The following is a 27,698-nucleotide window of genomic DNA, read 5'->3' on the forward strand; positions in this document are numbered from 1 at the left end:
TTTGTTCCCCAATTTATGCTGAGCTGTATTTTTAAAATTTGACTCTTAAATTTGATATTCAAGATATTCAGGATCTTATCTAAAATCTGGCTTTGGAATCACTCAAAACGCATGCACCATTTTTTTTTAATAAATTTTGCAATTTTGGTGTTCAGTTAGGCCAGCTGGAGCGCCTCAGATTTGCACTCTGATTTTAAAAGATTTATCATTTTTTTTCTGTTGCTTCTTTTGATCTAATTCTTTTTTTGTCCTTTCTATAACACTTTAAACTTGCATATTCCAGAGAATCAAAAATTTTCTATGAGTGGAAATATTTTTCTGGATCAAAACAGCCAAAACAGAGAAGGTGAAAACAGGGGAATCTGAAAACGGGAAACAAAAACAGCAAGATACCAAAATTGAAACACAATAGAATTTGTGTATGATCTAAACAAATGGAACTCACACTAAAATTAAAAAGGCACCAAAAGAGCAAAGAACAGCAGATTCAAGCAATTAAAGAGACCCAAAATCAAGAAACAATCAAGCCAAATAAAAGGACTACTATGAATTGTTGACAATATGGATGAACATGACTTGACAAAACATGTATGGATTCAGAAAATTAAAGACTCAAAGCATAATATGAACCAAATAATGAAAGCAATAAAGACTCAAAAGCCTAAAAGAAAATAGCAACTCAAAGGTGTATGGAATCCTATCACAAATTGCACAAGAACTTGTTCAAGATCAATTGAACAAGAGTGCTTCGGTTGGATCTTCCACAAAGCACACCAAACAAATTAAAATGCAAAAAACAGCAAGACAATTATGGAAAATAAGATGAACAACATGAAAGTAAAGAAGAACTAAAAATGAAAGACCAAAAGCAACTCATCTTGAAGAACCATAGCTCATGATACCAAATGATGACATTTCATGAAGGTCTTCTTGAATCATGTAAGAAAAAGTGGTGCGGAAGCTATGAAGGTGTGTGAGCAAGATCCTCCTAAGAGTGGTGTTGATCTTGAAGGTGCATGATGTGTATGAAGCTAGGGAGGTTCGGCCAACCCAAGGAGAGGTGAAGGAGATGAAGTTTAGAGCCTAGAATTCTAGGGAGAAGCAAAGCTTGGCACAAAATGGCAGCATAACTTTACTCACAATAAACTTGGAAAATACAAGAGATAGCCTTCCTATTTATAGGCTATAAAACCGTAAAAGCTAAGCTAAGTGTAAATGAAATGAGAGCCAAATGAAATGCAACAATGACAAGGCACATGGCACATGCTTCATGTCCGGCCAAGTAAGCACCATTCTAGAATGTTCACTCTCTTTTACTTTCTAGCACTACTCTATTTACTAAGTACCCCTAATGGGCCTTTATGCAACAAAGCCTTCTTTTCACAAACTGTAGCTTGGCCCATGTATATGTGAAGCTAGACGGTCTAGGACTCTTCATAGATGCTCCTTATGTAGCCGCTCCTCTTCATGGCCTAGACGCTCCTCATCATGGCTAGACGCTCCTTTTTGAGGCTAGACGCTCCCATCATGGCTAGACGGTCTTAGTCTTGGAAGCTTGGCTTTCATAGTGTGGTGAGCTTGGGCCCTCCTCCATCACATACCATTCAGTTTTCTCACCTCCTCACAGTTTACCTCCCCACTGCCCCTATAACCATCACATTCCCTTGATCCCAAACTCCAGCCCCATAAATATCAAACCCTACCGCTACCCCCCACACCCACAAACACACTATGACTTCTCTCATTCAAGAAATGTTGTATGAGGGCATCATCCGCCCAAGTACCAGCCCTTTCTCCTCCCCAATCATACTCATAAAAAAAAAGATGGATCATGGAGATTTTGTGTGGATTACAGGGCTTTAAATGCTATCACAGTGAAGGATAGATTTCCCATTCCCACGATTGAGGAACTCTTAGATGAATTAACTAAGGCACGAGTGTTCACTAAGCTTGACCTACGAGCTATCACCAAATATGTGTACACCCCACAAACTGCCACAAGACAGCTTTTCGAACCTTTGATGGTCATTATGAGTTTTTAGTTATGCCATTTGGCTTATCTAATGCTCCATCTACCTTTCAAGCTGCAATGAATGACCTCCTCCGACCATACCTAAGGCGTTTTGTACTAGTTTTCTTTGATGAGATCTTAATCTATAGTACATCCATGACATACCACATTCAACATCTCACCATTGTTCTCCAATTACTTCAGACTCATCAGTTTTTTGTTAAGGAATCAAAACGCAATTTTGCAGCCCCTACAGTTGCCTATTTGGGCCATATCATTCAACAGGGAACGGTTTCCCCATATCCAAAAAAGATTCAAGCTATTCTACAGTGGCCCGAGCCCAAATCATTCACTATGTTGCATGCATTTTTGGGCATTACGGGGTTTTACCGAAAATTCATCCGCGGTTATGCCACTCTTGCCTCTCCACTCACGGATTTACTCAAATTGAAAGTTTTTACATGGAATCAAAATGCCAACACAGTCTTTACACAGTTCAAAAATATCCTAACTACACCCCCCCTCTTGCACTTCCCTGACTTCACCATCCCTTTTGTAGTGGAAGCAAACGCTTCCAATTCCACCATCGGAGCCGTTTTATCTCAAGCTGGGCACCCTATTGCCTTCTTCAGTAAGAAGCTCTGTCCAAAGAAACAAAACAGTTCAGTTTATGTTAAAAAGATGCTAGCAATTACTGAATCTGTTAAGAAATGGAGACATTGTCTTATTGGAAATCACTTTCAAATTATCACAGACCAACAAAGTTTAAGGGGATTACTTACCAACGCTTGCCATACACCGGAGCAACAAAAATGGGCTTCACGACTTATTGGGTACAATTTTGATATCCTTTATCGACCCGGACGTCACAACCAAGCTGCAGATTTCCTTTACAGGCCACCATCCTCATTTTTTTTAGCCATCTCCTCCCTAGTACCAGAGATCATCACAAAATTAAAGAAATACTATCAGATAGCAACTGGGCAGTAAGGAAAAAACAAATTGATAGGTATTCCCAACTCAGATTTCAATTTTCACAAGGACTTACTGTACCATGGTCAGAGACTTTACATTCCATCAACAACCAATCTCCCCCCATCTGCAGGGCATTCCGGTCTCAAAGCCACTCTAGCTCATTTAGCTGCCTCTTTCTATTGGCCAGGTATGTACATGGACACAAAAACGTTCATCAGAGAGTGCCTTCCCTGTCAACAGAACAAACCCATCAACACAAAACCCCTAGGATTATTACAACCCATACCCCCTCCAACCAGAATCTGGGATGAACTAACAACTGATTTTATCACTCACTTACCATCATCGTTCGGCCATACAGTTATTTGGGTGGTCTGTGATCAACTTTCAAAATCAGCTCATTTCATAGCCCTCCCCACGTCCTTCACCGCCTCTCAACTAGCCAACCGTTTTTCTGTGGAGATTTGCAGGTTGCATGGCATTCCGAAATCCATAATCTCAGACCGAGACCCGCTCTTTCTCAGTAACTTTTGGAAGGAGTTGTTTCACCTACAAGGAAAAAAATTGAAATACAGTACAACTTATCATCCTCAAACTGACGGTCAGACCGAGGTTATCAACAGAAGTTTATAAATATACCTTCGTTGTTTCACCAGTGACAATCTGCGAAGTTGGTACAAATTCTTGCACCTAGCCGAGTTTTGGTACAATTCTTCTTATCATTCGGCCATAAAAACAACCCCGTTCCAAGCACTCTATGGAAGACCACCACCATCCATCCCGGATTATGTATCGGGCACCGCATCGGAACCCAATCTGGACACCACCCTTCAAGAGCGAATGCAAATTATGCATCAGTTGAAGACCAATTTGGCGTTGTCGCAACAACGCATGGGCAAAACAGCAAACGCCGGACGACGTCATCACGTCTTTACCGACGACGATTAGGTACTGCTCCGTCAACAGGCTTACCGCCAAACATCCCTCACTGGTTTCCCTCACCACAAGCTTACCCGAAAATTCTATGGCCCATACCCGATTACAAAACGCGTTGGTGAAGTGGCTTATGAGTTAGCTCTCCCACCGGATTCCAAGATTCACCCAGTATTTCACATTTCTCTCCTTAAACCTTATCATGGACCAAAACCCCCTCTACCCCACCACCCTCACGGCCAGGAAAGAAGCCCACCCCTTTCTCACTAGTCCAACACAAACCACAAAATAACCCTAAGTGAAACTTCACTTCCACCCATAAACTCACCTAACACTGCACTGAACTTGTTCCGTCCGGTTGACCGGGACATCTTCGTGCGCGGCCTCAACCGTCAGCTAGGGACTCCTTCCCACTGGTTGCCTGTGGATTCCTGCAAAAAAGAGGACAAAAAGGCGCCCTAGCGGCCGTGTGCACTCCGACGCTCAAGTCAGCCAGCAAGAAACACCAAAAACTGTCCACCTACGTGTCTGAGCACCGCGTATGGCACTCTGAAGGTGGTAAAAGAACTGTGTATATGTGTGTGTTGTCTCCTTCAGGCAAAAATATTCCCCAGTCACTTGTACGTAACCTTGAAGCACGAGCAAGCAACTAGAGAGTTCTCTGGTAAATTTGCCGAAAGTTCCAACCCTTTTTCCAACATTCTCCGCGCTATTTAAACTACCCAAGCATTTAAAGCGCCTTAAAGCGCTTTTAATCACAAACGTAACGCACTCATTAAAGCGCTTAATTAGAAAACGTAGCGCATTTAAGACGTTGAAACGCTTGGGAGTCATTATAGTACCTGAATGCTCGAAAGGGAAACTGTATTGAATGACTTTTAATTACCTGGCACCTGACTAAAGGATGTTTCCATTCTAGCATGGCTGTCGTACACGTGGAGGGCCTCACGACGCCATGACCCCATCTGGGGGCGCTTCTGCCCACCTGGGGACGTTTCTACGTGTGAGTCCTCCTGCTGAGAGTGCTACTGCGCTAGGGGTGACTTTTTGGGTGCCAACTCATGCCCCCAAGTATCTAGTCACTTACTCTGAGAGCGTATCTGCCTTCCTTTTGTACTCTGCACCCGGTTGCCCTGGGCGTGACTTTCCTCTTAAGTCGTATCTGCCCCATGGGCGTCTCTGGGGCGGCAGGAGCACTTCACGAGTCAGGCTGCCCTTCACTGGTACTATTACTATGGCCTTGAAGCCACCTTTTCCTTCTCTTTATCACTTTCCCGAGATATCGGGACCTGAGGCCTTCCCACGGCGTCGCTCCCTCCATGGTCTTTCCTACCCATGGGCATCGGGGAACCACACCGTGATTGCCTTACTTTAGCACTGTTTGATCTAGCGACGCCCTGGTTGGGCGACGCCTTCACCTAGGCGACGCCTTGCCTTGGCGACGCTTCCTCTTGGCGTCTCTCCACTCAGGCGACGCCTTGCGTTGACTTTGACTCTCCAGCCGTTGACTTTGACCTTGACTTAGTCAACGCCCGGATACGGGACGGTACAGAACTCACCTACACCAGCCACGTGTCCCCCATCAACGGCTCTCATTAAACCCCTTCACCAACCACCAACCTCTGCTTCACGTGCCCATTTACTCCCGCACCTACCTTTACCTACCCATTTACTTCCACAAGTAAATGCACTTAACCATCTACCCACACCATCAACGCACGCCACTTCATCTCCATCAATAACCCATAGTGTGCCACGTCACCAACTCCCTGCAGCAACTTCACGTGACTTTGTGCCGCATTCAATGCAAGTAGCTGGCACACACCAAATTCCAACGTTACAAAACTAATCTCATTCCAAACCTTGCCCTTTGGGTTTCCCATGCCAATCTACAACCCACTCTCAACCCCCTTTGCCAACACCACACCCCAACGTGGCCCAAAAGCCTGTACCACACCCAACACACTTTCCCAATTTATTCCCACCCTCTCACATCCACCCCCACACCACAAAAATTACCGTGGCCCACCAACCACCCCCCACATCAAATAGTCCAACACTTTTTCCCCAAACAAACCCCCACCAAAAATCCAGCGGGGCCCAATCTTACCTCCCTCCCCCCCCCAAACACCAACATCCACTATCAATAATAACCCAACAATAACCATATCACCCCATTTGTCCTCCATCACAACTTCTCTGCTAAGTTCATCCATCCAAAACCTTGAGGACAAGGTTGCCTTGGCGACGCTTCCTCTTGGCGTCTCTCCACTCAGGCGACGCCTTGCGTTGACTTTGACTCTCCAGCCGTTGACTTTGACCTTGACTTAGTCAACGCCCGGATACGGGACGGTACACAAGCCCCCCAGTCTTAAGCCGAAGACTTGTCTTCAGCGTCAAGACTAAAGCCTCGTCCACGCCGTCCACGTGCCATCCTGATGACGTGTCATTCCCTGGTGACTCAGCAACTCTTCGAATTATTGACGCGACATTTTCTGAAACACAGGGGTATTCTTAATGACTGATTGGACATCCCCTGAAATGAGGATGATAACACCTTTTGGGCTACCCTTGATCGCGCGCCACGTGGCCCATCGCGCGGCCATCCTCCAGGGACCTTTGCGTTTCCCTTGGGCAATTGATCCTCTGACACGTGGCACGATCCCACGGCCCTAGGTTAGCGCCTTTCGAGTTGCGAAATGTAACGTTTAAGTTACTCCAAACCCCCCGCTCACCCTACTGTTACATTCATTCACTCTGCAACTCCGCACTGTTCATCGCCTCCAAAACCCCCTTTCCTCTGCAATCGCGATTCCCTCCTTGTTGCGCTCGTCTACTGCCTCCATTCCAATAACAAAGGTACGATCTCGAGTATTCACGACTCTTCCCTTTCGTCACATTATAGGGTTCATTGAACTGCCTGGGACTGTTGTTATTCTCGTTATTACTGCATTTCTCCGCTTCTTCTTCCTCCTCTGATTTCTCTCGCGTGGGTGACGCTTCCTGGGGGTTCTTTCCCCTTCTTGCCATGGCTAAACTTGCTAAACCCTTTTTCTTCTCTTCTTTCTCCAGCTATCTATTTTCACCATGACGCGCGCGAACGCGGAGCCTGATTCTTCTCCCACGACCCCCGAGTCCAACTACAAAGCCTTCTACCCCTGGGCCCCCGACGAGCTCCTGAGTGAATGCACCAGCCTGACTTCCTTCCAGGACCTGGAAGCTCACCGGGGGGATCCCCATTTGTACAACTTTAACGCCTTCTTCCGCACCCACGACGCCCACATTTCCGTCCGTCCCGGCAGGCCTGGGGAACCTGTTTGTTTGGACGACAGACCTAGAAAGGGGAAACCCTTCTTCTTCATGTACCAGACCGTGTTCAAACGCGTAGGAGTGCGTCTCCCATTCACTCCCTTCGAACGGGAGCTTCTCACTGAAATCAACACTGCCCCCGCCCAGCTTCATCCCAACAGCTGGGCATTCGTGCGGGGCTTTCAAATTCTTTGTGGATACCTGGGCATCCCCCCTTCTGTAGATATCTTCCTGCATTTCTTTGAGGTGAAGAAACAGGGGAAAAGCTTCTGGGTAAGCTTTTCCGGGATCGCAGGCAGGATCCTCCTATCCCTCTTCCAGAATTCTTACAAGAACTGGAAAGGGAAATTCTTCAGGGTGTGCAGCGCCAAGCACGATCCCACAGCTTTGGATGGCTTCCCCCTTTACTGGACGGAGCGCCCTAAATTGCTCAGGGCCAAGACCCTGGAAGAGCTATCTCCCGCCGATAGGGAGGTAAGCAAAGCCTTGGCTGGGTTGGGGATCGTTTTTGATACCTTGAAGCTGGTCGCTAGCGAGTACAATGCTCACGCCCTGACCACCTACTTTGGTAAGGGGCTCTCCCCTCATCCTTTTGTTGTGAACAGCCTGCTATCGAGTGTTTGTTCCCCCATACTATTGTGCTCGTTTTACACTGTGCCATGTTACTTGCATTTCACGTCTCTTCATGTATTGTGAATTCGCATAGCTGCTTTAGTACTAATTCTTGCTGCTTGGCCTGTCTTGATGTAGGATCGGTGATGGGCGCTTCCAAGAGAATGATGCTGGCGAAGGCCATGAAGGAGGCACGCGCCGCCAAGGCGGGCACCTCCTCCACCCCTGCTGCCGATCCGGTTCCCCCGCCGATTCTGTCGCCGCCTCCTCCGATCACCGTCGAGGCTATCTCGAGTTCACCTCCGTCATCTCCTCGCAGCCTTGCAGCACTTCAGACTCCTTGCTCTCCACTACCCATCGCCGCTGTTCCCCTAGCCGCGGCCTCGTCACCGGCTCCAACCCCCCTTGACAAAGGGAAACGGGTTTTGGAGGTTCTAACGGACGATGAGGACTCAGAAGGCGTGGCTCCCTTCAGAAGAAGAAAATCTGCGCGAGTTCCTCTTTCGGTAGAGGCGTCGCCCCAGGGAGGGAACCCCTTCATGGATAACCCCCCGAGCGCAACCTCATTCCCTCCCATGACACTCCACGAGGAAAGGGGCGAAGGCGCCGAATCTGCCCCGCCTCCGCCGCCGGCAGAAACCATTGCTTCCCCTGCTTCCGTCGCTGCCGCCCCTGACTTCATCGCCATCCCTCCTCCGATTATGCATCTAATGAGGGGCTTCAGCGGCGGGACTCTGCTAGAGGGTACAGACAGGAAGGAAGGCATGCCCTTCTACCTGGGGGCCTTCCTGGCGGTGGCCCTTGAATGGCGCGCCCAGGCCAGAAACGCGGTCTTGCAAGCTCAAACTCTCCAGACCTTGGAAACAAAGGCAACTACCCTGGAAGAGGAAATGAGGACCCTGGGACGCCAGAACGTAGCTTATCAAACTTCTCTGAAACAAATACAAGAGTCCAAAGCAGAAACTGAGAGGCAACTGGCAGAGGCATTGGAGCTCCAAGCTGGCTTCTACGCTCGGGAAGTTGCTCTTCAGGTCCAGGTAACGGGTCTTCAGGAATTGGTCAAAACGGATGCAGAAACTCGAAAGGACCTGAAGGACCGTTGCTGTGAACAGGCTGCCAAGATGAAGCGGATGGAGGGGGAAATGGCCACGCAGGCCAAAGCTATGGACCTTCTCCGGGCTGACTACGACAAATTACAGGTCGAGGTCAGTCGACTTCGCGTTGAGAAGGAGGCTCTAGAGAAGCAGGTGGCCTCTGGGGATGCCGCCGTTGAGGAGCTGGAGAAGGAGAAAAAGTCCCTTATCCAGGAGATGGCGGGTACCTTCGAGGAGGGGTTCCAAGAGGCTCTGACCCAGGCGTCCTGTGAGAACCCTGGCATCAATATTTCAAACTGCGACCCCATGCACCATGTCGTCGACGGGAAGGTCGTGCCCATGGACGTGGATGACTGAACCGCTGCCTCTCAACCGCCATCTTCAGCTTCACGCTTAACTGCTTTATACCTTTCCTTCATTTTTGACTTTATCTGTTAAAATTTGTAATTCTTTGAACTACCCGCACTCTTGTTACTGGTTTGGGGCGTTCGCATGATTCCCTTTATGTCTTTGCCACATACGATTCTGCTTATGCGATCTCATTCTCATCTTTTCCCTTCACGCGCTTCGATTATTTTATCTGTGTTCTGCCCATTTCTTTCACTTCGTTGGGCGGTTTTGTATGATCGGGAAAGGTTGCACGTCAACCCTCACGCCCATGGAGAGGCTCACTTAGTGACGCCATATCGTCCACGGGACGTCTCTGATACCGAAATGTCCTTTCTTTAATCCTTAACGCTCGGCGCCCACGCCTAAGGAGAGGCCTGCTACAGCAGCACCGTATCGTCCCGGGTGTCTAAAACGCTGAGTGCTATGGGGGGGGGGGGGGTCTGTTCCCTCCATGGTCTTTCCTTCCCATAGGTATCGGGGAACGCCCTGCCAGTGATTCGCTGGCGTCTGGCGGTCTCGTCTCCCTCCACAGTCTTTCCTACCTGTGGGTATCGGGGAGGCGACGCCCGTGACGTCTCACGCTGGCGTCGCCCTTCACATCCTTCCGGGCGACGCCTCGGGCGTTTCCTTTACTTCGACATTGACTTTGATTCTTGCCTTGGTCGATGCCTGATGGCCGCGAAGAACTCAAGGCTTTGTCTGTGCCATCCACGTGGCGCTCCTTGTATAGCTGATGGGACGTTCCGTCATTCGACTTGATCCACGTGGCGCTGCTTGTATGGTTGATGGGGCATCTAGTCATTCCATTAAGTTCTGACTCCTGCTGTACTCCTGACTCACTTTCGACGGCGCATCGTACCACTAGATATTCTGCTGATACGACGTTTTCTGATTTAACCCAGTGGTGCCAGCGTCATCCTTTCGTCTTCTGCCACGTGTATCAATCGTGCGGTGCGTCCATTCGCGTCGTTTGGCGCTCTAACCGCTTTTTTTAACTCTTCAAACTCTGGAACTATCTTCATCATTATTTTCTCACTCTTCATAACCTACTTGCGTTCTTTCTTCTTGCACCCTTCCTTCTTGCACCCTTTCTTCTCTGTCGAAGGGTTGTTCTAACCTCCGCTCCCCTCGCTCAACTCTTGCATTTCTGACAGTCCTGATCTTGTTAAAGAATGTCGTTTCACGCTGCTTCCTCCAGGGTCCGTCCCAAAGATTTGTACCCTTGGGCTTCAAATGAACTTCTTGACGAGTGTTCATGCTTACTCTCTACCAGGGCCATACGGGAGCACAAAGGGGAGTCATGTTCTTATGACCACCGGGCCTTCGCAAGGAGGCATGATGACGACATCGCTGTGCTCCCTTGCACTCTGGGGGAGCCAGTGTGTGGAGACGAACGGGCCAACGACGGGGTCCCTTTCTTTTACTTTTACCAGGTGGTTTTCAAGACCATCGGGGTGCGCTTACCCTTCTCCTGGTTCGAGAAGGAACTGCTGACGGAGATCAACGTTGCTCCGGCCCAGTTATACCCCAACAGCTGGGCCTTTGTCAAAGCCTTCGATGTTCTCTTCGGGTTTTTGGGTTGTGCACCCTCGGTTGACCTCTTTCTCCACTTCTTTGAGGTGAAGAGGCAGAGACACAACCTCTGGGTAACTCTCAGCAATGTACCCGGAAGAGTTCTCTTCACACCCTTTCAAAGCTCGTTCACGGGGTGGAAAGGCCGGTTCTTCAAGATCTGCCGTACTGATCTTGTTCCCGACGCTCTGGATGGGTTTCCGCTGTACTGGGTGAGAGAGGAAAAGGTCCTCAAAGCCAAACCCCTCAAGAATCTGGCTCCAAGTGATCAAATAGCTTGCCGGATTCTTGCTGAGGTGGGAGGTTTTGACTCTGCTACGGTGATCAGCCTGGAGTTCAACGCTGGGACTCTTGAGAAGTACATATGTAAGAACCACTGCTTTAGGAAACTCGGCCTTCGTTACTTCTAACTGTGCCTGTCTTTCTTCATGGTGTCTCTAACACATCTTTTCCCCTGGTGCAGGTTCGAAAATAAACCAGGAAAAGAGGACACGACTTACTCGAGCGCTGCGGGCTGGAAAAGGGGCTTCGCCTTCCTCCAGTGATGACTCTGATGAGTGCTGAGAAGTGGCTTGTTCGTGTTTTTGCATGATTTGTAGTGTTTGCTCCGTTTGTACTGCTCCCATTGTATTGAACATTGCTTATAACAACAGCTTTTCAATGTCATACTTGATTTTCGTAACGCTACTTCACTTTGCATATGCTTCATGTACTGCGCGCTTTCCTTTTGTCTCGTTCTTCCAACGATGCATGTCTTCACTTGGGCGACGCCTGCTCAGGGCAACGCCCTTATCTAGGCGGCGCCTTCTTTCGGGGCGACGCCAGGACCTAGGCGACGCCTTCTTTCTTGGCGACGCCATGGTCTAGGCGGCGCATCACATAATCTTCAAACAAGGAAAGATAAAGGCTGAAAACCAAGGCACTTCTTTTTCTCAAACTGGTTTTTCCTTTTATTAGGGTGACCTCATTAAAAAACCCCCGAGGGGGAAAAAGAGCGTCCCCTTCAACTAAATTGTTACATACTGCTTACATAAGTCAACTGAAATAAAATTTTAAGTTGGCTGCATTCCAACTGCGCGGGATGGGCCCTCCGTCTAAAGTCTCCAGGTTGTACAAACCGTTGCCCTTAGCCTCAGTAACTCTGAAGGGCTCGGTCCACTTGGGAGACAGCTTATTCTCCAACTCGTATGGGTGAGCTTTTCTCATTACTAGGTCGCCAACCTGAAACCGTCGCGGCTTTACCTTAGAGCTATATTGTCGCTCTACTTTTCTCTTCGTCGCTTCAGCTTTTATTCTGGCTTCTTCCCTGGCTTCTTCTAGCAGATCCAGGTTTACCCGCCTCTCCTCATTGGACTCCTCCACCACAAAGTTTTGAAAACGTGGTGAGCTTTCATGTATTTCTACTAGAATCATCGCGTCCGACCCGTACACCAAACTGAAGGGCGTCTCCATAGTAGAGGATTGGGGCGTGGTGTGATACGCCCATACAATCCTTGGCACCTCTTCCGCCCACGCCCCTTTGGCTTTCTCTAACCTTCTTTTTAACCCCCTCAGCAGAACTCTGTTTGCCGACTCTACTTGTCCATTGGTCTGGGGGTGTTCAACCGACGCGAACACTTGTTTGATTCCTACTTCAGCACACAGATTTCTCAACTACTGACTGGCAAACTGGGTCCCATTGTCAGATATCAGGCGCCTAGGTACGCCAAAGCGACACACAATGTTTCTCCACACGAAATGTTGTACCTTATGCGCAGTGATCTGTGCCACGGGCTCTGCCTCTATCTACTTAGTGAAGTATTCGATGGCGACGATCAGATACTTCATCTGCCTGATTGCCAGTGGGAAAGGGCCCAGGATGTCAATTCCCCATGTATGGAAAGGCCACGGGCTGTATATGGACCGCAACTCTTCTGGCGGCGCTTTGTGCCAGTCGGCGTGCTTTTGGCATTGCTTACACCGCTGGGCGTGCCGTGCGCAATCCTCTTTCACTGTTGGCCAGAAGAAACCTGCGCGTATTACCTTGGAGGCTAAGGATCTTCCTCCTACATGGCTTCCGCAGATGCCTTCGTGTAGCTCCGCCATTATCCTGGTGCACTCATCACCACTGACGCATGTTAGGATAGGGTGAGTGAAGCCGTGCCTGAACAGCACCCCATCCACCAAAGTATATCTTGCGGCATTTCTTTTGACTTTTTTACCCTCTTCAGGGTCCACTGGAAGAGCCCCATCCGCCAGGTATCGTTTATAGGGCGTCATCCAGGTGTCTCCCTTGGACAAAACACAGACCTGCATCTGCTCTTCCTCAGGCACACCCGCGTATATGCTGATGCGGGGCGCCCTCTGCGTATCTTGAGTCAAAGAGGAATGACTCCTCGGCCTTCCCCTTGATGTATAAATCTGGAGGACATCCACCCTATTGTCTTCCACGAATCGACGCGGAGCTTTGAGAGTCTCCTGGATCACTGTCCTCTGTCTACCCCCCTTGCCTGAGCTGGCCAGCTTTGCGAGCAGGTCAGCTCTGGCATTCTGCTCCCTCGGGACATGTATCAGCTCAAGAGCGTCGAACGCCCCCTTCAATAACTGGACGTATCTCAGATACGCCGCCATCTGTGGGTCCTTCGCCTGGAATTCACCCGACACTTGCCCCGTAATCAACTGAGAGTCGCTCTTCACCAGGAGGTTCTGTGCGCCCATCTCCTTGGCCAAGAGCATTCCTGCTATCAGGGCTTCATATTCTGCCTGATTGTTACTTGCCTTGAAGGCAAAACGCAAGGCCTGCTCGATCAGTATGCCGTCGGGTCCTTCCAACACTATTCCCGCACCGCTCCCTTGTTGGTTTGAAGAGCCATCAACCGAGAGCAGCCACTGCGAACTCGCTTCCACCTCTTGCTCACCTCCGGGCGAAAGTTCTGCTACAAAATCCGCGTACACCTGCCCTTTGATGGATCCTCTAGGCTCGTACTGGATGTCGAATTCTGACAGTTCCACTGCCCAGCGTACCATTCTTCCTGCCACATCAGGTTTCTGCAGCACTTTCTGTATAGGGAGGTTGGTCATCACCACCACTGTAAAGTTGTGGAAGTAATGACGGAGCCTCCTAGCAGAGAACACTACCGCCAGCGCCGCCTACTCTAGTGCTTGGTACCTCGTCTCAGCCCCCTGTAAGGCCTTGCTTACGAAGTAGATGGGCTTCTGACTCTGGTCCTGCTCTTGGACCAACACAGAACTGATGGCCCGCTCCGTTACAGTAAAATACAACCGGAGGGGCACGCCCGTTACCGGCTTGCAGAGGACCGGTGGCGTCGCCAGGTACTCCTTCAGCTTAATGAAAGCTGCTTCGCATTCATCAGTCCATGCAAAGCGACTGTTTCTCTTGAGGCACTGGAAGTACGGGTGGCCCTTTTCTCCTCCGGCGGAAACAAACCTCGAGAGTGCCGCCATCCGCCCTGTCAACTGTTGCACCTCTTTTACCGATGTCGGGCTACGCATGGCGATAATAGCCGCACATTTGTCGGGGTTCGCCTCTATCCCCCTCTCGGTGAGCAAAAAACCCAAGAACTTACCGGCCTCTACCCCGAAAACACACTTCTCGGGGTTCAACTTGAGGCGGTACTTGGATATTGTGTGGAACAACTCCTCCAGGTCCGCCATGTGCTGCACCCTATTTTGCGACGCCACCACCATGTCGTCTACATAAGCGTACACATTCCTCCCAAGCATTGGCGCCAGGACCTTGTCCATTAGCCTCTGGTACGTGGCGCCCGCATTTTTCAGCCCGAAGGGCATCACCTTATAGCAATAACTGCATGTCTCCGTCATGAATGCAGTCTTGCTCTCGTCTCTTGGGTGCATCTTGATTTGGTTGTACCCTGAGAAGGCGTCCAGGAAACTTAACACCTTGCTGCCGGACGCACTGTCTTCCAAGGCGTCGATGCTGGGCAACGGATACGAATCCTTTGGGCACGCCTTGTTCAGGTCCGTGAAGTCAACGCACATCCTCCACTTTCCGTTCTCCTTTTTCACCAAGACAACGTTGGCGAGCCACTCAGGGTACTGAATCTCCCTAATGTGGCCAGCACTCAGCAGCTTCTGCGTTTCGTCTTTTACCACCTGTTGTCGTTTCTCATTGAACTTCCTCCTTCTCTGACGCACGGGGCGGACCATGGCGTCCATGCTGAGGTGGTGACACAGGAAATCGGGGTCGATGCCTGGCATATCCGAGGCGGACCATGCGAAGGCATCCAGGTGGCGTGAAATCACTTCTGCCACCCCTTCCTGTTCTTCTGGGCTTAGCGAACTTCCTAACTTGAAAGTTTTGCCGCCAATCTCCCTTTCTATGGCGTTAGCTGCAGGCTGCTCCCTGCTATCATCTTCGACGGGCGCCGCCTCTTCGCCGGGCGCCGCCTCTTCTACGGGCGCCGCGTCGTCGGGGCCTTCCTCCATTGGCACATCTGCTTCGGGCATCTCCCTCTCCGCTATGGCCTCTTCAGGCGTCAGCCCAGCGGGCGTCGCCTCAACCATCGTTGCGTCCGCGCTCGGCGGACGTTCATACACCATGAATACGCCTCTCTTCGTTTTCAGGCTGTTTTCATAGCATTTCCTCGCCTCCTCCTGGTCTGACCTGATGACTATCACCCGGCCGCTGAGGTCCGGCCGCTGAGGTCCGGCAGCTTCATCTTCATGTGACGAGTGGAGGACACCGCGCTCAGACGGTTTAACGCTGGTCTGCCCAGCAAAATATTGTAGGCAGAATTAGCGTTCACGACGAGGTACCGGATGCTCTCGGTACGGGAGGCCTCTCCGTCTGTGAACGTAGTCCTCAACTCCAGGTACCCCCGGACTTCTACCTGGTTATCCCCGAACCCATACAAACATCCCGTATAGGGACTCAGCAGATCGGGGGACAACCGTAACTTATTAAAGGTCGACAGAAACATGACGTCTGCCGAGCTTCCTTGATCAACAAGCACTCTGTGGACCTTCCTTCCAGCTGTGACGACTGAGATGACAACGGGGTCGTTGTCGTGGGGCACCACATCTCGGAGGTCTCTTCTTGTGAACACAATATCTGACTCCCAGGGCTCCCCCGAGAGCCTCTCCTCGATTGAATTCACCCCCCTCGAGTATTTCTTCCGCTGGGAGGCGGTGGGTCCTCCGCCGGAAAAACCTCCAGCAATGGTGTGGACCTCGCCAAGCACAGGCATCTCGTGGGCTGGCTCATCTGCCGGCGGCGGCACGGTGGCGGTCGTTGTGGAATCTGCGACATAATCTTTCAAAAACCCAGTCCTCACCAGCTCATCTAGCTGGTAGCCCAATGACAGGCAATTATCAATTTGGTGCCCGAAAGCCTCGTGGAATTCGCACCAAGAGTCTTTACGGGGCCCTAACACCTTGTCGGTCTTCGCCGGTCGCCTCAGCCTCTCAGCTATGTTGGGCACGGCGATCAAATCCTTCAACTCAACCACGAAGTTGTACCTCGCCGGTCTTGCTCTTTCTCTGGCGGGGCGTTCGCCTCCTGCTGGGCCCCGGGGTTGGGGCTTTCTGGCCTCGTAGGGGCGTCTCGCCTCTAGCTTCTTTCTCCCCGTCGTGGTCTCATTGACTCTGACGGGTTGAACTCGCGCCGGTCCCCTCGGGCGTGAGGGCACGGCGCTGGTGCGCTTCACACATACCTCCCCTTCCGAAGCAATATGCTCTACTGCCCTGCGCCGTAATTCAGCGAAAGTCCTAGGGCGATTGCGGATAATGGATTCTCCGAAGGAGCCGGGGCACACGCCTTTCACAAATGCATACACGATCATAGGCTCCTCTGTTGTGCCAACCTTCACGACCTGGGCCCCGAAGCGATTGATATACTCCTTCAGGGTCTCCCCCTGATACTGCTTCACGTCGAACAGGTCGTAGGAGACCGGCGGCGGGGCCTTGTTGGCTAAGTACTGTTCTCGGAACAATCGCGACAACTGGCGGAAAGATGTGATATGACCTTCTGGGAGGCTAATGAACCAGTCCATAGTCATCCCGGTCAGGGTGCTCATGAAGAGCTTGCACTTGGCAGCATCAGAACCGCCTATCAGGACCATCTGCGTGTGAAATGCAGCCAGGTGCGTCTCTGGGTCTTCCATCCCGGTGAAGATCACCTTGGGTCCCGCGAACGTGTTCGGGATCGCTGCGTCTAGGATCTCCTGTGAGAAAGGAGTGGAAAACTCCCTTGGTGGGGAATGGTTCTCCATCTCGTCATGCCCAGGCCGCCTCCTATCGTTTCTCAGGCCCTGGCGCAACTCCTCATTCACACGGTGGAGCTCTTCGTTCCGCTCATGCGAGGCGTCAAGGTCTGCCTGCATGCGTTCCTGCTCCATTTTCGAATCCGCCATGTCCTGCTGCAGCCCCCTCATTATTTCCAGGACCTGTTGCATGGATAGGTCTGCTGGGGCTGCGCGTGCTGCTCTTCGTCTGGTGGGGGCCATTGTCACTCCAACCTTCTTCAGCGCTACTGTAACCTGGTAGATTTTTCTCGAACTTGTGATGGGACTGATGTTTTATATCGGCCCCACGGTGGGCGCCAAATGTTCCGTCCGGTTGACCGGGACGTCTTCGTGCGCGGCCTCAACCGTCAGCTAGGGACTCCTTCCCACTGGTTGCCTGTGGATTCCTGCAAAAAAGAGGACAAAAAGGCGCCCTAGCGGCCGTGTGCACTCCGACGCTCAAGTCAGCCAGCAAGAAACACCAAAAACTGTCCACCTACGTGTCTGAGCACCGCGTATGGCACTCTGAAGGTGGTAAAAGAACTGTGTATATGTGTGTGTTGTCTCCTTCAGGCAAAAATATTCCCCAGTCACTTGTACGTAACCTTGAAGCACGAGCAAGCAACTAGAGAGTTCTCTGGTAAATTTGCCGAAAGTTCCAACCCTTTTTCCAACATTCTCCGCGCTATTTAAACTACCCAAGCATTTAAAGCGCCTTAAAGCGCTTTTAATCACAAACGTAACGCACTCATTAAAGCGCTTAATTAGAAAACGTAGCGCATTTAAGACGTTGAAACGCTTGGGAGTCATTATAGTACCTGAATGCTCGAAAGGGAAACTGTATTGAATGACTTTTAATTACCTGGCACCTGACTAAAGGATGTTTCCATTCTAGCATGGCTGTCGTACACGTGGAGGGCCTCACGACGCCATGACCCCATCTGGGGGCGCTTCTGCCCACCTGGGGACGTTTCTACGTGTGAGTCCTCCTGCTGAGAGTGCTACTGCGCTAGGGGTGACTTTTTGGGTGCCAACTCATGCCCCCAAGTATCTAGTCACTTACTCTGAGAGCGTATCTGCCTTCCTTTTGTACTCTGCACCCGGTTGCCCTGGGCGTGACTTTCCTCTTAAGTCGTATCTGCCCCATGGGCGTCTCTGGGGCGGCAGGAGCACTTCACGAGTCAGGCTGCCCTTCACTGGTACTATTACTATGGCCTTGAAGCCACCTTTTCCTTCTCTTTATCACTTTCCCGAGATATCGGGACCTGAGGCCTTCCCACGGCGTCGCTCCCTCCATGGTCTTTCCTACCCATGGGCATCGGGGAACCACACCGTGATTGCCTTACTTTAGCACTGTTTGATCTAGCGACGCCCTGGTTGGGCGACGCCTTCACCTAGGCGACGCCTTGCCTTGGCGACGCTTCCTCTTGGCGTCTCTCCATTCAGGCGACGCCTTGCGTTGACTTTGACTCTCCAGCCGTTGACTTTGACCTTGACTTAGTCAACGCCCGGATACGGGACGGTACAGAACTCACCTACACCAGCCACGTGTCCCCCATCAACGGCTCTCATTAAACCCCTTCACCAACCACCAACCTCTGCTTCACGTGCCCATTTACTCCCGCACCTACCTTCACCTACCCATTTACTTCCACAAGTAAATGCACTTAACCATCTACCCACACCATCAACGCACGCCACTTCATCTCCATCAATAACCCATAGTGTGCCACGTCACCAACTCCCTGCAGCAACTTCACGTGACTTTGTGCCGCATTCAATGCAAGTAGCTGGCACACACCAAATTCCAACGTTACAAAACTAATCTCATTCCAAACCTTGCCCTTTGGGTTTCCCATGCCAATCTACAACCCACTCTCAACCCCCTTTGCCAACACCACACCCCAACGTGGCCCAAAAGCCTGCACCACACCCAACACACTTTCCCAATTTATTCCCACCCTCTCACATCCACCCCCACACCACAAAAATTACCGTGGCCCACCAACCACCCCCCACATCAAATAGTCCAACACTTTTTCCCCAAACAAACCCCCACCAAAAATCCAGCGGGGCCCAATCTTACCTCCCCCCCCCCCCCCCCAAACACCAACATCCACTATCAATAATAACCCAACAATAACCACATCACCCCATTTGTCCTCCATCACAACTTCTCTGCTAAGTTCATCCATCCAAAACCTTGAGGACAAGGTTGCTCTGCAAGGGCCGACTATTGATACGAGACTCACAAGCACAAGGCCTATTAGAAGGACATCTAGGCCAATTTTGCTGATCAAAAAAAAATCTAGGCCCATTTGGTTAAAGGATTATATTTAGAAGGATATCTTTTGTCTTTTGTAGGGATTGGATCCCTTTTCTGTTAGAATTTTCTGTTATAGCTTTTCAGTATTTTCAGCACAGCTGTCTATGAGGACAAATAGTTTTTCAAAGGGTATTATATACCCCACTAGACTAGTAGAGTAGGCATGTTGTGATGGCATTTTCATGTGTTCTTCTTGAATCAAAGTAGAAAATAAGGTGCGGAAGCAATGGGTGAGATGATCAAGACCCTCCTAGGAGTTGTGTTGGCCTTGTAGGTGCATGATGAGTATGGTGTTTGAGTGGTTCGGCCAGCTCAAGGGAGAAGGTGAAAGGATTGAAGTTTAGAGCCTAGATTTCTAGGAGAAGTAAAGCTTGTGCACAAAAATGGCAGCATAACCTTACTCAATTAAACTTGCCAAATACAATGAGTTAGCCTTCCTATTTATAGGCTAGTTTGGGACGTAAATGATAAGCTACATTACAAGGAAAAGAAAACCAAAAATTAAATGTAAAACCTAAGCCATGTGCCATGTGCAATGACCGGCCACACTAACCTAGTTTCTAGAATGTTTCCTTCACAAAGTGCTTTCTACACTATCCTATCTACTAAGTACCCCTAATGGGCCTTTATGCAACAAAGCCTTCTTTTCCTAAACCGTAGCTTGGCTCATGTGTGTGTGAAGCTAGACGGTCTAGGACTCTTCATAGATGCTCCTTATGTAGCCATGGCTAGACGCTCCCTTGTGAAGCTAGACGCTCCATTTGGAAGACTAGACGCTCCTTTAAGAGGCTAGACGCTCCTTTGTGAAGCTAGTCTTAGTCTTTTGGCTTTCATAGTGTGGTGAGCTTGGCCCTCTTCCATCATCCCCTCCCTCTTGAAAAGGATTTGTCCTCAAATCCAATGCTTTTGCTTAGGGGAATGGTTGTGGCTGGATGGTGTCCATCATCTCCTCCTTCTTTTGAGAAGATCTATCCTCAGATCTTCAGGCTTGATCTCGGATAGCAGCATCTTGTTTCTTCAAAGCTTGTCCTCCTGGATCAAACGTCCACCTATAGAAATAATCAAATAAAGCATAGGTGTTAGTTTGCAAATTAATTTTACTAGGTTGCCATTGTTGTTTGTCTTTTGGTGTTGGCAACCTTGGACAAGATTTCTCTTTTAGGGGTTGTGTGTGGCCTCTAATCATCTTTTGTATTTTGAAATAGTCATTTGTGGTTACCTTCTCTTGAGGCATAAATCCTATAGGAGAGGGTAACAACTTAAAAGAAGAAAGATGATTGAGCTCACACATAACTTTAAAAGTAGAAGTAGTTTTGTGAACTACTTGATGGTATGTTTGCTCATCTCTAAAATTGTGTGTGCACTTCATGATTATTCTAGGCATAATAGAAAGAGCTATATTTTCAAAAATATTTTGACCATGCGTTTGAGGATGATAAGCATTTAAAGTGTGCAACTTAGTTGCAAGTTTTCCAAAGGAAATCCTCAATTCATGGTTTGCGAAAGTTGGAGCTTTATTCAATACTATGCTTGAAAATAAACCATGAAGATGTATCACTTCTCTAGAGAAGAGTCTATCCATAACCATGAAGATTGAATTAAAACCTTTTGTTGTCCTAGGGATTTTTAAAATGAAATTTGTATCTTCCCAAGGATCATTTGCAAAAGGTGAAGGAGTATAGAGTTCATGAGACTTCACTTTAGGTGTAGTTTGAAAACATGAGTTGTACTTAAAGTAATGTCTTTGAACCTCTTTTCTCATGGGTGACAAAAGTTTTCCTCTTAAAAGTTCTAGCGTTTGATCAACTTCCTTTTGTCCCATGAGTTCTCCTTCTTGATCTATGCAAGCTTCTTGTAAGGACTTTTCTTTTGTGTTCATGCTTGCAAGTGTTCCTTTACAAAAGGAAAGGCTAGGTTGTTCAACAAGAAGCATGTTTGTAAAGGTATTTTCAATATGCTTGACTTGTTGAATGACCTTGTGGGAAGGAACACTATTCTCCCACGCCTTTTGTTTCCCAAAACTTTTTTCTTTTTCTATTTTTTCTTCATCCCTTTTGTGTTTCATTTGTATTTGGTCTTTTACCACTTGGGAATGTGGTAAAGGGCTAAGTACAAACCTTTTATGCTTGTGGATAAAAGAAATCTCGTTAGTTAGACCATTATGTGAGGTTTTCTTATCAAATTGCCATGGTCTACCTAATAAGATGTGGCAAGCTTCCATAGGTACTACATCACATAAAACATTGTCTTTGTAGTTGCCTATAGAAAACTCGATTTCCACTTGTTTGTCTACACGTAGTTCTCCATCCTCATTGATCCATTGTAAATTGTAAGGTTGTGGATGAGGAACTACTTGTAGTTGTAATTTTTCAATCAATCTAGTGCTACAACAATTGCAGCATGACCCACCATCCACAATAAGAGAGCATATATTTTCTAAAACATTGCATCTAGTATGAAAAATGTTCTCTCGTTGTGTCTCAATGGGTGCACTAGGTTGATTGTGGAGGATTCTTTGAATCATCAATAAGTCCCCCTCCAAAGGATTTATCCTTTCTCCTTCCCCTTTTTCTTGGGTACTAGGTTCATCTTCACCACTTGTGTATTCATCTTTTCCTTTTAAAAACAAAACTCTTTGGTTTGGACATTGTGCTTGCACATGCCCTCTTCCAAAACATTTAAAACATTTGGTGTCCCTAGCACGGATGTATGGGGTGGAGGCATCTTTCACTAAGGGTTTGGTAGTTTCTTTGGATTCGTCTCTAGATGTACTACCCTCCCTTTTAAAGTCTTTCTTGGGATAAGAGTTGGAGTAAGAACCTACCCTTTGACTTGAAGTTTTGCGCAAATTTTGTTGTTCGACTTTAATGCAAAGTTGAACCAAATCATTCAAGTCTTGGTAGGGTAATAGTTCTACTCTATCCCTTATCTCAAGGTTGAGCCCACTTAGAAACCTAGATATGGTGGTGGTTTCTTCCTCTCTAATGGATGCTCTCATCATGTAGAGCTCCATTTTCTGCCTATACTCTTCCACACTTAAGTTCTTTTGTTGGAGTCTTTGGAGTTTGTCCATCAACTCCCTATGGTAGTAGGAAGGTATGTGACGACGTCTTAGGGCTCCCCTAAGGTCATTCCAATATTCTATGGAAGGCTCCCTATGAAGACGTCGGTCTCTCTCTAAAGAGGTCCACTGGCATTGCTTTGGAAACTAAGGGTTGCTAATGGTACCTTCCTTTCTTCACTCACCCTATGGCAAGCAAAGAGTTGCTCTACTTTCATCTCCCAATCTAGGTAGGCCTCTACATCTTCCTTACCATAGAAATGGGGTAGGTCTACCCTTACTTCCTTTGGGCTCTCTTGCTCCCTTTGTCTAGTTCTTCTAGGGGGTGGTTGGTAATAATCATTGATTCTACGGCTGCCCTCCCCTAGAGACTCAATACTTTGAGATGCATGAGTAAGCGTTTTTTTGGATTTTTGAGATTTTTGGGATTTCTCTTCTTGAGCTCTAGCCAACTCATTAATTTTGTTTTCATTCTCCAATTGTCTAAAAGAGATTAATTGTACCGCTTGGGATACCTCTTTTAAAAGGGTTTTCAAAGATTTTACTTCACTTTCCATAGACTTTGGAGAATGAGAAGAAGAAGACATGGCTAAAACTTTGTGTATATAGGTGTTTTACTTGGAGAAAGTTTAGGAAAGTTAGAGAATGGAGTTTTCCAGGTAAGGGAGGTGAGTCACAATGGACTACTTAAGTACCAAGCCTTTTCCTTGCCAAAAACTTTCCTCCAATGACTTCACACAAAATTTTCTCTTAGTAGAACACTTAGAACACAAGAAGTTGAGAAATCAAAAAGCAAGAAAACTATGTAAGCTAGATATGCAGCAAAGCTAGTCGGTATAGTACAAAATTAAACAATACTAAGCATGCAAAACGTTTCTACCAAAACAAAAGAAAAACAAGTTCAAACAAGCACAAATTACTAAGCAAAACTACTATGCTATTCGGCCCTAGGTGAGGCTTTTTGGACACTTTGAGCCCTTGAAGACACACTCACCGTCTAAAACGTAATTTAAAAGAGGTAATTAACAATAAACCAAGTTGTAAAGGAGATAAGAAAACCCCCTTTGTTGTTCCTCTTTTTGGTTAGTGCACTTTCTTTGTTGTCTTGATTGTTGATCTTCTAGGTGTTTGTAGTGTTTGTTTCAAGAAGCTTGTTTCGGCCTTAACTTGACTCCTCCTTAGAAAGTTGGCTTTAATTCTCCAATTTCCAGCACCTATTCACAAGGGTTTAACCTTAAACCAAGTCAATTTCCATGCACATAAGCACCAAGAGAGAATTAAATTCCAGCACCCAAAATGAGAGGTCAAGAAACAAAAGCAAGAAACAAATTTAATTGAAAGAAAACAGTACCACCAAAAGGATTTATAATATGACAACTTAGAAAGAGATTCAAGAAATTAAAGCAAACAATTAAAGGTACTCAATAAAAGTTGGCACACAAAAGGAATTCCTAAAGAAAAGCACTAGATTAGATGACCAAATAAAAAAAACAGCACCACTGGAAAATGTTGTGGGCCAGAAAACGTGTTTGTTCCCCGATTTATGCTGAGCTGTAATTGTAAAATTTGTTTCTGAAATTTGGATGCAAGAAAATTCAGGATCTTATCTAAATTTTGGCTTTGGAATCACCTAAAACGCATGCACCATTTTTTTTTAATAATTTTTGCAAATTTGGTGTGCAATTAGGCCAGCTGGAGCGCTCAAGATTTGCACTCTGATTTTGTAAGATTTATCATTTTTTGTCTGTTGCTTCTTTTGACCTCATTCTTTTTTTGTCTTTTCTATAACACTTTAAACTTGCATTTTCCAGAAAATCAGAATTTTCCTATGGGTGGAAAAAAAAATTTAAACAAAACAGCCCAGAACAGAGAGATGATACAGGGGAAATCTGGAAAACTGGAAGAAAACAGCAAGATAACCAAAATTAACACAATGGAAATGTAAGAATGGAAATTGTGTAAGAACTAAGACACAATTATGAACTCAAACTAAAAATAAAAAGCACCAAAGGATCAAAATAACAGCAGAAAAAAGCAATATAAAGAGACCCAAAAGCAAGAAACAATCAAGCCAATAATAGGACTACTAAGAATTGTTGACAAATATGGATTCACATGACTTGACACAACATTTATAGATTCAGAAAATAAAGACTCAAAGCATAAAATGAAGCAATTATAAGAAAGCAATAAGGACTCAATTTCCTAAAAGAAAAACAGCCACACAATGGTGTAAGGAATCCTATCACAAGCTGCACAGAATTTGTTCAAGATCAATTGAACAATTGTGCTTTGGTTGGATCTTCCATAAGCACACCAAGAACAATTTAAAATATAAAAACAGCAAGACAAGTAAGGAATTGAAATGACAAAGATGAAATAAAGAAGAACTGAAATTAAAAGACCAAGCTACTCATCTTGAAGAACCAAAAGCTCATGATACCAAATGATGGCATTTTCATGTGTTCTTCTTAAATCAAAGTAGAAAATAAGGTGCGGAAGCAATGGGTGAGATGATCAAGACCCTCCTAGGAGTTGTGTTGGCCTTGTAGGTGCATGATGAGTATGGTGTTTGAGTGGTTCGGCCAGCTCAAGGGAGAAGGTGAAAGGATTGAAGTTTAGAGCCTAGATTTCTAGGAGAAGTAAAGCTTGTGCACAAAAATGGCAGCATAACCTTACTCAATTAAACTTGCCAAATACAATGAGTTAGCCTTCCTATTTATAGGCTAGTTTGGGACGTAAATGATAAGCTACATTACAAGGAAAAGAAAACCAAAAATTAAATGTAAAACCTAAGCCATGTGCCATGTGCAATGACCGGCCACACTAACCTAGTTTCTAGAATGTTTCCTTCACAAAGTGCTTTCTACACTATCCTATCTACTAAGTACCCCTAATGGGCCTTTATGCAACAAAGCCTTCTTTTCCTAAACCGTAGCTTGGCTCATGTGTGTGTGAAGCTAGACGGTCTAGGACTCTTCATAGATGCTCCTTATGTAGCCATGGCTAGACGCTCCCTTGTGAAGCTAGACGCTCCATTTGGAAGACTAGACGCTCCTTTGAGAGGCTAGACGCTCCTTTGTGAAGCTAGTCTTAGTCTTTTGGCTTTCATAGTGTGGTGAGCTTGGCCCTCTTCCATCATGTTGTTGGTTATGTTATTTTTATCCTAGAAAAGTTGTTTTTATTCTGATATATCTCTATCCCAACACTTATTTTTCTAGTTTTCTTTGTGTTCTTCCCCTTCCCCGCTCCATCACCGTATCAACCACAAATGAGTCTCAATAATAAGGAAAAGAAAAGAGGAAAGAAACAGGAAAAATTCTAAAATAAATTAAACAAATGTCATACTCATTCTTCATGATTATTTGAAACACATGTATCAAAGTTTGATGTCACCACAGGTTTGTGATTTTAAGTTTACACAAATATCACACAAAAAAATATATTATATATCTTATTCATATTAGGAAACTCCAATATTGAATAAGCATACACCAAAGACAACTCTTTTATTTTTATTTTTTTTTAACATGTGGATCCTAAGAAATCTCATGATTACCTTAACAATTGTAGCATGCTCAACATAATAACCAGATTTAATTACTTATTTAACTATAAATAAGTTTTGATCTTTTAATTTTTATTTTTTAAATTAATGTACTGTAGATTTTATACACATCATTCTTAGATTTCTTTTAATCTTTTATATGTATTATATTAAACAAAGAATTAAGAAACAGAGAAAAACTTTCAAAACACAATAATAAAAAAAGGTGTCAAAACACATGCATCAACCTGTGATCCTCGGAATTATGACCCTGAACATGGCACCAAAATATCATGTACTTTTGACTGATAAATGTATTTATGAAAACTAACCAAGAAAAAATAACCCAACTATGAATTTAAGGAGAGTGGAGTGAGCAGAGTCAAACCAAGTATATCAGCACCTCTTAAAAACATAACACAAAACGTAAAGTTAAAACAAACAGAAAGCAAACATCTTCCTTCTCTTCTTTTCTATTTTCTTTTTTTGTTGCACCATGTTTACTCTACTATACATTTCTAGTACTGAACAAGTACTAATTAGTTCACTTCTCACAAACTCTCACAAGAATTAAATACCAAAAATTATGTAAAATAATTGCAAAACTATTTAACAAAAGTGGATGACCAAAAATCATTTTTTGGAATGGAAACAAGATAGAAGCAAGATTGATGAAACCACCATTGCCGGTGAAAAAGACTCTAATAAGTGTATGAAATAATGGTTATATCAAATGTACCTAACACTCTTATCATATGTCTTAGGCTAGAGTTCATTCCATTTTCATTTTTGTTAAACATCAAATAACCACTTCCATCTATGTTGTAAGCAATATTGTGTACAATAACAAAATACGAGAAAAATCACAAACAGATCTACACAAGATACAAAACAGAGAGACGTGAGACACCAAATTCGTGAAATGTATTGTAGTTTCCAAAACGAAAAACGCAATTCTGGAACAAAAACACAACTAAGAGTTTAGAAATGTGAATGGAAAACGAAAACGCACCACAATTTGTTCAGAAAATCAAACAACCCACTAAGACTTAACTAGTGAAGTGATCTAGGACGTGAGAAATAGGAAAAGTGAAAACCAATTTTAAAAAACTAAATAAGACAAAAGGAAAACGCATGGAAAATATTGGTTGAGAGATGAAATTTTGAAGGGTTAGAAATGATTTACCTTCGGAAAGATTTGCAAATCCTCACGCGAGCAACGAAGTTGGATTTAACAAAACGAAACACTCGTAGAGCTAGTTTCTTGAAGAAGGAAGAAGAGTGTAGAAAAGACTAAATAAAGAGTAGTAAACAGTCAAAATAACAGTACACCGAAATTTCTGAAAAATAAAATAAAGTAAGACTTACCATAAGTTTAAAAAACCTTTTTTTTTACTTAAATGCATAGTAGAGGTTAACCTCTATTAATAACATCTATTAATAAACCTATGTTAAAAAAAAAAAAAATGAGGCATTAATTTATTTTGAAAAAATAAAACTAAATATTACCTTACTTTTAGGTTTTCACACTTAAATCATGACGTCAAATATAGTTTCATGCTGCAATATTATTATTGTTATTATTAGTTTTTAAAATTTTTCTAAAATATTAATTCATTTTTAAGG

General features: G+C 46.1%; 1 protein-coding gene and 1 long non-coding RNA gene across 3 annotated transcripts; both read right to left on the minus strand.

Annotated features, from left to right (window-relative positions):
• Positions 1 to 1,732: 1,732 nt before the first annotated feature.
• LOC150025121 (uncharacterized) lies at positions 1,733 to 5,925 on the minus strand. 2 transcript variants are annotated; one of them, XR_016515852.1, is made up of 5 exons: positions 3,626 to 5,925; positions 3,327 to 3,535; positions 3,065 to 3,216; positions 2,794 to 2,941; positions 1,733 to 2,652 (listed from the first exon to the last, which is right to left on the minus strand). It is a non-coding gene; the product is annotated as an uncharacterized LOC150025121 (long non-coding RNA). The 2 variants fall into 2 exon arrangements; XR_016515853.1 differs by having other exon boundaries at positions 3,060 to 3,216.
• Positions 5,926 to 19,857: 13,932 nt separating this feature from the next.
• Positions 19,858 to 27,375, minus strand: LOC137822756 (uncharacterized). The gene is made up of 2 exons (XM_068627746.2): positions 27,259 to 27,375; positions 19,858 to 23,739 (listed from the first exon to the last, which is right to left on the minus strand). Exon 2 carries the CDS (start codon positions 22,535 to 22,537, stop codon positions 20,447 to 20,449), a length of 2,091 nt encoding a protein of 696 aa, XP_068483847.2. The 5' UTR covers positions 22,538 to 23,739; positions 27,259 to 27,375; the 3' UTR covers positions 19,858 to 20,446.
• Positions 27,376 to 27,698: the final 323 nt, after the last annotated feature.

This window comes from Phaseolus vulgaris, chromosome 9 (assembly GCF_051622355.1).
Source record: "Phaseolus vulgaris cultivar YP4 chromosome 9, ASM5162235v1, whole genome shotgun sequence".
Lineage (NCBI taxonomy): Eukaryota > Viridiplantae > Streptophyta > Magnoliopsida > Fabales > Fabaceae > Phaseolus > Phaseolus vulgaris.